Genomic DNA, 11957 nt, shown 5'->3' on the forward strand with positions numbered 1-11957 from the left:
TAATATTTGTGTGTTAGTAGATTCATGAAATAATATAGCAACATCACCATGACGCGCAGGAGAGAAAACAATTTGATTAACCCAAAGACGTTTAAGTTTATGAGATTCTACATCATTACAATGGGTTTCCTGTAAAAAAGCAACTTGGGCGTTAAGTTTAGCTAAATGAGACAATACCTTTTAACGTTTAACAGGATGACCAAGACCACAAACATTCCACAAGCCCACATTAACCATAATGTTGGATAAGGGGGAACATGTGGAAACAGAACCACGACACTGCATGAACAGAAAAATAAAATAAAAAGAGAGAAAGACAACATTTGATATGTAATGAGAAACAGGCATTATTAAAAATAAAACAGATACTGTAAAACATAACTAGGAATACAAAAGGATAATAGGTGTAGAAAAGAAGAGAGAAGAAACAGAAGAAAAGAAAAAGAAGGGAAAACAGATCAAGGATTAACATCCAGATCTGTAAAGAGAAGGAGAATCGAAAAAAGGGGAACAATAGTGATGCCGAAGGACACAGCCCATACTATTAGAAACAAAGAAATAGATAAAATGTGAACCTCATGAATGAAAAAAGAACAAAATAATCAGAAAAGGATAAAGAAGCAAACATTTAGGATTAAAGTAATGATTCTGAAAAATAAAAGAAGTAAGTTATTAGTATCCATGCCATGTGAGGAGAAATTATGAAGAAAGAGCTTGAGTTTATCCGGATCATCAAAGGAGTGTGTTCGACCATCAGGAGTAATTTTACAAAGGCACGGATGGAGAATGCCATATTGAATGTTCAGCTGTCTCATCTGAGGACGTAGAGCAATAAATTATTTACGTCGGGCGTTTGTTGCATTGGAAATATCTTGCAATATGAAGATGTTATTGCTCAACCAGATAAGACTACGTTTAAGTCTCACAGCCTTCAAAATCTGCATGAGTTCTGTGAATTTCAGGAAAAGCATCATAATTTCACGTGGCTTGGTAGCAGAAGGATGAAGACGACCCAGACTGTGTGCTTTTTGTATGTTAAGAGGATTTGAAAATGATGGAAGATCTAGGAGTTTTGGGAGGAGTTTCAGTAGAAAAGCAACCATGTCAGGACCTTCAATATTTTCCGGCAATCCATAAAGCCGCAGATTATTCCTACGGTTGTGATTTTCAAGATTCTCAGTATGGATTTTTAACTTGTGAATTTCTTGTTCGAGTAGTAGAATCTTTGTGGAGATATCCTGTAGGTCAATAATTCATTTTATGCAGTGCTGCTTCTAACTGTATATTTTCCGACCATGAACTTTTGTGACAATACAAGATGAATAACTATCTTTTTTCAAATTAATGAGTATTCTCCTTCTTTCCTTGAAAGTAATGCTGAATGCATGCATAATTAATTGCCTACACACTATTACCTGTCAGGACATTGTTTCTCAAATGCACCTTACTTACCCAGTCCTGAATTGGTATAAGGGTCCCACTCCTGTAAGTTCAATCTGGGCAGGAGTTGGTGGAACTTCATAACTGAGGTTTAATGAGGTACAGTATTGTTACAGCAAGAAATTGATGGTGCAATTTGGTGAACATGTACTAAATATATTTATTTTGTCTTTAAATTCCCACTACATAGATCAGTGATCACCAGAGTTCTGAGACACCAAGTTGAAATTCTGAGGATCTGTTTTCTATCTAATCCTATCTACATTTCACCAGGTCTACAGCTAACCAACATGTTGCTAATATTTGTGGTTGGCTGCAGATGTGGAGAAGTGCAGACACATTCATCACTCTCATTGGATCGGAACTGCAAGGTTAGTGCTTGCTAACAGATTGCTTGGCCCTTCTTATAACTGTTCGAGCAGTAGCGGACCCCCCTCCACAAGCGCCTTGAGACCCTCCGGGTGAGTAGCGCGCTATACAAATGCTTTGATTGATTGATTCATTAATTATTTTCATACTTGAATGATGGAATCTGAAACTACTCTGTCTCAAATATGAAATATGGTAACTAAGTGTCTGGTGTCCAGTGGCGTAACAAAAGCCCCCGCAGGCAACACAGTACGAGGGGGTCCCTGAGCTCCAGGGGGACCCTCTCAGCATAAGTAATAGGTGGTGTAACGAGAGGGGGCTCTTCATGCACTTTACGGGGGGCCTCAAGTTTCGCTACACCACTACTGGTGTAGAGTTTGCCGCATGGTTTGCTCCTTCGCAAACATAACTGGTATCTCATCAGCCTTCTTACAATTGCATAAACTTCTGATCCTAAAAACACAGATTCCTAGTCCTTATCATCACCATGATGAGATTCTGAGTTTTATTCACATACCTACCTATTATTAAATCCCAACATACCTTTAACTTCTCCTGAAGGATTTACAGAGGATCCAAAGACGTTCACATTATCCTTTGATTAGAGCAGTTTGCATGTTTATGTAAAAGAATTACATTTCTAGATGGCTAACCTAAAGTATATTTTGTTTTATCATATTTGACTTGGACTTCTGCTAATTGGAGTCAGTGGAAGCTTATAATCTTTGAAAGTGGTGGGTCATAATACTTGACATGAATTACCATATTTTTTTCAAAATATATCTTTGGTGCAGCCAATATGTTAAGAATTACCTCTAGTGTGCTAGTGCCAGCGGTTTGTCATTCATGGGTTCTTCTTATGCATAGAAATACATGCAATATGCCTGTACCAAAATGTTGCCATTAATACTTAAAAGTGTGCTGGGTGATCCATATGTCAAAGATTAACTCTGGGGTATTAGTATTTTCTCATTGTTTACTTTCACCAATACAGACCAGCCCCTAATATGACAGTGTTGCCTTTTCTAAGACGAAGCATAACCCTACCGCCAGTATGTCCAATTCCAGCATTTTGTCATGGGTAACCCCTTATTCCAAGAATTACACACAATATGTCAGCACCAGCAGTTTGCCATAAGTGTCTCCATATGACATGAATTACTTCCAGTATGTCAGAGCCCACATTTTGCCATGGGTGCCCTCCCTTGGATTAACATCCAATATGCCTGCAACAGCATACTGCTGCCAGTGCCTCACAAAACAAGAGTTATCTTGAGTATGCCATAGCCTACAGTTCACAAGCATAAAACATGCTAACACTCACTCTCTTACTCACGCCAAGTCTCAATTAATCTTTCTGCCCTTTACTCACTCTAACTCACTCACACTCTTACATACTTACTCTCAATCATACTCTCTCCCACTCACTGTCACTGGATCTTACGTATAAATATACTCACTCTCTCACTGATTCTCATTCTTATTCACAAACACTCACACTCACTCTTTCAAACTCACTATGTACATGGAGTTCTTCTATGTACTCCTTAAGAACTTGGTCCCTGCTTTGATTAATAGGTCTCTGGGCTTTTGTGCAACTGCAACTGCTACACCATTCATAGCTATCCATCTGACTCACGCACTCCCTCTCCACAATATCACCCTTACTCACTTCTAATTCATTCACACCTTAGCACTCGCTGGCTCCCTCATATTCACTCTAAAAAAATTCATACTCACACTTGCAATCGCAAGTCAGAGATTCCCTCTGATTTTTACTCATGTTGATACTGTAAACACATTAAGACAGGAGTACTCACTCAATCGTGTTCACTCTCTATTTCTCACAAACACAGTCACATACACATACCTTTTTTACATTTTTTTCTAGCAACTTAGTTGTTTGATAGAAAGCCAAATACTCTTTCTCTAGATAATAAGCATTAATACAAATGAAAGCTATTGACACGTGTTGAGTTATGTTACTTCATTTAATCCTTTTGTTGTTGAGACTGGTTAGCCAGAAGAGAAAGAGCATCACCATTTTATCAAGGGCCACTAGGAGAATTGAAGAATTTACCAGCACAGCCCTACCAAGTGCACAGAGTGTATAAACTTAGAACCCAATTACAAGTTGGGTAGATCAAAATGACTACCTTTTTGTGTTAATTTCAATCTGTCTTTGTTACAAATGCCTCCTCATGTGGATAAATGCGGAGGCACTCATTCATATGCATTAAACAAATTGTAAAATCATATGCAGTCATTTCACATGCAGAAAACCAATCCGTAAAACTGCATGCAATGTATTCACGTGCAGAAACATACCCAGAATTACACTGTTGTAAATGTGCATGCAGAAAAAAAAACTCTGTGGTAACCATTTCCACATGAGCCATTAGCACAAATGTTTTCCTTTTGCTCAGAGAAGTTCAAATCATCTTGAAGGACCAAACATTTGGTGAAATTACATTATAAGTACAAATGAAATACTTTTAAAAGAATAATTGTTTTCTCTTATTAACACACACACACGCACGCACACACTCACATACACACACACACATACAAACATATTAGGAAATCAATACACACAGGTGAAAGTAATTTGACAGAGGCTCTTCAAAGGTCAATACTCAGCCCATATTCACATTTCTGCAGAGCATACAGTAGGCACCCATTGCTCTGAACTTACAACTCATTTAGTAAGCAACAGTGGAGGTCGCCCCCACTCTCAACTGGTGGCCAAACCTTGGAATGATCTTACGCTACGCCTCAGGACCATCTCTTCGCTCCTACAATTCAGGAAAAGACTTAAGACATGGTTGTTTAATTTGAACATTTCACCACTAAGCAGCTAGCAACTCCAGCGCCTTGAGACTCTCACAGGTGATTTACAGCACTTTACAAATCCCTGATTGATTGATTAATTGATTGATGGCTTTTGTAAAGGAGTGGATATGGAAATCCATCTGTCTGATAGATGTCATCCTCAGACAGACCGGCATACTAAAAAGTCAAATAATTGTGTTGAATAGTGTTTGAGAAGACCAGTATTACAACAAGATGAGGCTTGGCGTAATCACCACGGGTAGCAGAACAGACATACAACAATACTGAACATTCAGTTATTGGGATGTTACTCTTATGTATGTATGGACATCATTCTGATATTGCTGTTAGATTTATCTTTGTCTGCATCAGTTCCCTTAGTACAACAATATAACTACATTAAGAGAGATTCAAAAATCGGTGCAGGATGCTTTGGAAAATCTAAAGGAGGGCACACCTTATTTGCTGATCATAAGTGAGCCCCTGCACTCAAATATTCAGTGGATAGTAAAGTATGTTTCCTAGCAAAACAATTACACTTATAAAGCCCTTCAAGTTACACAATAATTTCTGTTCTTTTACAATTGAACAGAATGTGAATCCAGTTATGGTATGGTTAAAATTGCCCAAGCCCAAGACAATTCATCCTGTATTCCATGCCTCTTTTTTAAGCCTGTTTTATAGATACATGTCTTGCTCAAAATCCTATTCCAGTTCAGCTAATGGTGAAAAATAATATGGGGTGCATAATGTTCTAAATGCAAGAGACAAAAACTGGAATATTAAATGAATCAAAATTTGTTTGGCCTCCAGAATCTATCATGGGACCTAATTTTTAAACTTTGTGCTATACATTTTTTGGCCAGGAATACTGATAAAGCAGGAGCACAATATCAGAGATGGCCATCTTTCAGGAAAGCATTCTCATGATCCAGGCCTTAACTTCCAGCAACACTTAGAGGGCACTCAAATGCAAGACATCCAACTCCTTCATGCAGAGTTTGTTCTGGGGAAAAAATATCTGGGACCTCTCCTGGAACATCTGCACTGATTAGTGAAAATCTACCAGAAAGCACCATGCGCCGGCTACTCATAAAACTACATTACCCATGAATCAACTAAATTCTTTAATTGCTAACAGTGGTGGTCATCTTAAATTTGTTGAGTATAACTTCCCTATTGTTTCACAATGTCCTTGATAGCTAATCAAGATACTTTGTTGCAGATATCAGGACCATGACATCGACATCAGAACCCGCAGAAACCTTTGAGTTTGTTGATTTTTCTTTAAAAGCTTGTTTGGAAACTGAACTTACATACAGAGAAGTAGTGCACATGATTAAATCTTGTGTGATATGAATGGTAATAGTTGTAGTACAGGCCAGGATACTTTTAATTTTTAAGGGTATGGTATATATTCACAAAGCGTATATTTTATCAAAGGTGGTGACTAGTTTTAGGAAAGTGATTAACTGGTATCTAATATAGCTATGCTATTCTGATGTATGTTTGTTATGTTACAGTTTGCAAAACAATATTATTGAACAAATATTATCACCACACAGTGTGCATTCAAGAAACAGAAGGTAGTTGCCTCACGGGAAAGCCAAACAACAACTGTATGAAAGGTTTGCATTGCACCAGTTTATTAGATATTATTTTCTACTTTAGTTTCAGAAATATGAACATTCCCTCTACACTAAGAGTGTTTTAGACATAAAGATACTGTGAAGGCATATTATTATTCTAGCAATATAGTCAAGAGGTATTAAATGTATAGACATTGTCTATAGATAACCACTACATAGATGCCTGTGCCCAGCAGATTGCTCAATCAGAGTTTTGATATCCAATGTCTCTGTTTTCTCTCTCAATCCCAGGTGTATGGTTAACCCACATATAATTATTATTATTATTATTTGACGTTGGATGAAGATGTGGAGATGTGTAGAATTTTCATCACTCCCATTCAATCTGGGCTACAAGGTTAGTGATTTCTGTCAGTTTGCCAGAAATGTACTCAATGTATATCATTAATTGAGACAGAATACCAGAGAAAGATGCAATATATTGAGAGATATTAAATTCTATAAATGTAAAAGAACATTACGGAGATGTGGGTTCTTATCCATTGAAAACATAAAAAGTTACAGAATTAAATATTGATATTGATCTTATTGAATATTAGAATGTTCTCACATACAGGGAGGTTGATCAATCATAATATTACAGTAATGTTATAAAGTTAAAACAATGTGCTTTTCTTTGCCTTTGTTGAGACTATCCTTTGCTCATCCACATGTGTATATCCATTTTTTCTCTCACAACAGATGTTCTTTATTGCCACCCCTCCTGCCTCCACTAATTCTATAGGTTATTACACATCACATTTCATCAATTTCTTGTTTTTATAATCTGTCTCATTAATGTGTGCTAACATGGGATATTTCGGTCAAAGTTAAAAAATGCTTGAAGGTGATCTTTCAAACGTTCTTTTACTGGTCTAATATTGGACCTATGTTTGCTGTTGTATAGGCAAACAACATAATGTTTGCACAGTTTGAGCTGTTGCAACTTAAGGAGTCACCATTCATTTGACTTTTCTAATACTTGGTGTCCCAAAATAGCTTCTGGTTTTTTGTAGTGTACTATTTTTACATTTATACACATAGTTTTAGAATATTAGATGGTATTTCCTGGACAAGGTCTATTTCCCAATGGGGTACTACATCTAGATGATGCCATTGGTTTAGAAGAAAGGTAATCACTGACGTGCCTATTAAATAAAAGCAGTTATCTGTGTTTTTAAATTCTCTTGTGTATTTGAGATCTTTTATTACTGCATTTGGTACTACATATAATTGGAAAAGCATCCTATTTTTATTGAGTTCTAACGTCCCTTCCTCTTCATATCAATTATGTCTCAAAATGTTTTTTTGCTTGTGTCAGGCCACCAGACACAGATACACACAAGAGACCAAGGAGTCAATAAACATCAATGAAATGGCACACAGGAAAATGTAAAATACACTGTGGTGTAAATATATAAACTACATTTCCCTTACACAGATATGCATCCACAGCTGCTAGAGGACCAGCCTACTCAGACACACTTCTGGGTCCATAGTGGCAACTGTCACTGCGCTCCTTGTCTGCCAACAGTGGAATACGCTGCCACTGAGCCTTAGACAGCTTCCTGATCTCCTCTCATTCAGGAAAGCCCTTAAAACATGGCTCTTTACAAACTAATTGAAGCACCAGTTCATTTGCACTAGTGATCACTCAGCGCCAGGACACCTTCGGGTAACAGTGCGCTTTAAAAATGTCATAAATAAATAAATAAATAAATAAATCTTGACTCATCTTTTTCATCTGTTGTTTCTACCCTTGTTTGGTTCCCAAAGCTCAACCTCATTCCTTGCCTTTTGTGGGGTGTTACATTCCTCTTGTTAGTCTTTCCTATCTGGGCTTCCTCCTTCCTGAAGCTGCAGTGGTCTCTATATTCTGCTATGTTTTCGAGGTACATCAGGAGCTAGTTACAGCATTCCATCTTCTTTATTGGGTAAGTCCAGAACTGTGTTTATTCCACAATTCATTTCCTCCTGTTGTATAGGGCCTGAGTCAAAAAGGTAAGCTTAGTCTTGAAGTCTAAGTTTAAACTTGTGACCCAAGATCAGACCTCAAGTCTAAGTTTAGACCTGAAGTTTAAGGGCCTGATGCACAAAGGGGCTTACAACTTTTAAAGTTACATGAGCGGAGTCATGGCACTCGGAGCAGGGTCACTGCACATGGAGCAGAATTTCCGCAATGACCACTGCACAGTCCCAAAAACAAATTTTAGAGATATTTAATCAATGCCTTTCCAAAAAATAAACCCATTGTCAATAAACCTCAGCAAAAATACAACATTGCCATCAGATTTCCGAAGATTAGTTCTTGTATTTGTTCCTTCACAAACCATCCCATTGAAAGTAAGTCATAAGACGGAGGGAATTGTGAGAACAGAAATATTTCCTTTATTTATTTTAACAATTAGTTTTCATAATAAAGCTAGCTATTATTCAAAATAAATGGAGCTAAATCCATAAGCATATTAGTGTGGGATAGGAGGTTGGCTGAACGCATAGTGAGATATATTCTAATTTTGGAGTGCATATTGGAAGTTGACGCATGTATATAAAGACTTGACATCCATTGTTACTGACAACATTTTAACCTCTATTAGCATTTTTGATAAATTCAGAGAGTCTCATCAAAATATTGGGCCTGATTCACAAAGGTGAACACCACTTTTGTGTAAGTTTACTACTTTTCAGTATTCACAAAGGCAAACTTCGACAAAAGTCTAGCTTTTCTACTTTTTGGTATTCACAGAGGCAAACTTAGAACAAAAGTCTAACTTCACTACTTTTCATTAGCCACAAAGATAAGTTACTACTAGTAAAGTTAGACTTTTTGTCTTTGTTTACCTTTGTGAATATGATGGTAATCCCTCTAGATACTGCCCTGTGATTTTTGATTGCTCCTTCGCCACAAAAAATGCCTCAATAGAATATCACTTAATGTGAAGAACATGTTTGGGTATGGTCTAAGGGTGGGGCTTAAACCATGCATCGTGTGACTATGTTTTTTGTGATGTTCAGATAAATGTATTCCCCCCCCCTAGTGACTATTCCGATCTTTTGCAAAAGCTATTCACTGTATTTTTTCTTTATTCTTCCACAGGCAAGTGGAAGTAGGTTTAATGGACAAGGGGAATGGAAGCTCAGTCACAGAGTTTGTTCTGCTGGGACTAACTGCGGACCACAATTCCCAGATTGCCTTCTTTGTCTTGTTTTTTATTATGTACATAGTAACTCTCATTGGAAATATTATACTGATTGCAGCCTGTATCAGCGAGCCTAAGCTCCATACTCCGATGTACTTTTTCCTGGTCAACCTCTCTTTCCTGGATATTTTCTACTCTTCAGCAATTGTCCCTAACATGCTTGTCCAATTTTTTCTTGTAAGGAAAATTTTGAGCTTTTCCAGATGTGCAACTCAAATGTACTTCGTCTTTCTCCTGGGGATTACTGAAGGTGTGCTTCTAGCAGTCATGGCTTACGATCGTTATGTAGCCATCTCTTTACCATTGCGTTATAACGCTATTATGAGCAAGTCTGTTTGTATAAAGTTGTTGGTGTTCTGCTGGCTCAGCGGCAGTGTGGGGGGGATCCTTGACACTGTTTTTCCACTAACATTGCCTTTTTGTGGTCATAACGTAATTGATCATTTCTTCTGTGAAGGTACAGCTATCGTTAAGCTCTCATGTGTAGATACCTTTATCACAGAGATGGTCATGCTATCTGTCGGGACATATGATCTGCTAATCCCAAGCCTCCTCATTCTTATCTCCTATATCTGCATCATCATCGCCATTCTGAAGATCCGCTCCTCAGGAGGCAGATACAAAGCCTTCTCCACGTGTGCCTCCCATCTGATTGTTGTCACTATGTTCTACAGCACCTGCATCTACATGTTCATGATACCAAAATCAAAAAGGTCAGCTGATCTAGATAAAATAATTTCTGTGTTTTACACTGTAACCCCACCAATGCTGAACCCTATGATCTACAGTCTAAGAAACAGTGATGTTAAGATGGCTCTGCTTCAAGCTGCTCGGAGACACATATTTTAATATATATGCTTTGATTAGATTTTTAGATATCATACTCTCAACCATAAATCAAGGTGCCAAAACACATTGCACATGGAATAGAGATAATTTCACAAGACCTTTAGATTACCAAATAGAGATGTTGCATAAAAGAAACAGTTCAAAGTTGAGTTTAGAGAATATATAGAGACAGCATAACATATTTAAAATGTTCTAGGTCTTAGAATTGGAGAGGGATGCATTCACCATTTATATTGAACACTGTGAGAGAGGGAGCAGTGCATAACGAGGGTGGAACATTTTCTTAAACTGGGAAGGTTGAGGCATAAAACTGCTTTCCCTCTTAGGTTTTTGTTCTATGTACTATATAATCTAAAAACTATAGATTATGCAGGCACGATATCTGAGAGATGGTTAGGCACCTACTTTTGACATCTGTGTGTAATCAGCAAGTCACAAGTGCAGAATTTTGAAGGATAAACTGAGCATTTTAGGCATACTAGGTTAATAAGATGAGTACCAATACTTTAGCTATTATTAGCATATTTTAGTTACAGCCCTAAATACATGTATATCTACAAATGTCAGACATATAATGATGGCTCCATCCCTATAAAAAGACATGGAGATAGCAGGACTGATGTTTACTTTAATGCTCAGTTCTCTATAAGAAGCTTTCATAATTGTGTCCACATGTAGATTACCAATTGCATTTTATACTTCCTGGGTCTGATGTTTGACACAAAGCTCCACAGTTAATATGTAAGTACATTTTCCTCGTGTAAGTTTATGCCTACTTTTGGAAATAATTTCGGACTTGAGTGCTGCAACTTTCCCAGTCTCCCAGAAGAATTCACTTGCCTAAATGTAACCGGTGTGCTTTCAGGCATACACATTTAGGGCCAGATATATCAAGGCTTGTTGCGTTCGCAAACTGTGTGATTCACAGAATCTTCCCGTTTGCGAACTTAAATAGGCCTTTTGCAATATATGTAACTATTTCAATTCGCAATATAGGTAATCACATTTTTTTGGGATTACCTAAATTGTGAATGCATTTAGGGATTTGCAATTTACGAATCCCTAAATACAATGCATGTAGAATTCGCCAAATGCGACTTTGCATTTAGGAATCGCAAATTACCATCAACTGCAAGATGTTCTTTGGGTCAAAAAAACATATAATCACAATTTTGTATTGACCTATGGCCACAGAATGTGAGAGTCATCTTGAGAATGAAATTAGATAATGATCGGACCAGTCTACTGAATGGATTTACCACTAAGATCAAATCTTTTTCAGAGATTATTAAGTCGAATATATAACCTTCGAGGTGTATTGGCTTAAGGTTTTGTTGGATCAGATCATTTCCAGAAAGAAATGAGGAGAACTGTCTGACATCATAGTCACCTGTGTTGCTTCAATGAAAGTTAAAGTCTACCAGAAAGGTCACTTTGTCTTGATTGGCTGTTGTAAGATAAAAGTATTTGTCAATGAAGGCTGTGTCATCTTCTGGTGGGTGATATATCACAGTGAACCTGAAAGGGGAATTATTCTGCACACGTTGGTCTAGAATTAGGCAATGGAATGTCGAAAATTAGCAGTTCAGTATCTCCCTGTATTGTAGGGAGTCTCTAACAATGGCTGTGATGTCTCCCC

At 37.4% G+C, this 11957-nt stretch overlaps 1 protein-coding gene across 1 annotated transcript; it reads left to right on the top strand.

The window, feature by feature from the left end:
- Positions 1 to 9385: 9385 nt before the first annotated feature.
- Positions 9386 to 10318, top strand: LOC147709762 (olfactory receptor 2D3-like). Its single transcript, XM_086925553.1, has one exon. The coding sequence runs from the start codon at positions 9386 to 9388 to the stop codon at positions 10316 to 10318; it is 933 nt and encodes a 310-aa protein (XP_086781679.1).
- Positions 10319 to 11957: the final 1639 nt, after the last annotated feature.

This window comes from Lissotriton vulgaris, chromosome 6 (genome assembly GCF_964263255.1).
Source record: "Lissotriton vulgaris chromosome 6, aLisVul1.2, whole genome shotgun sequence".
NCBI classification, from domain to species: domain Eukaryota; kingdom Metazoa; phylum Chordata; class Amphibia; order Caudata; family Salamandridae; genus Lissotriton; species Lissotriton vulgaris.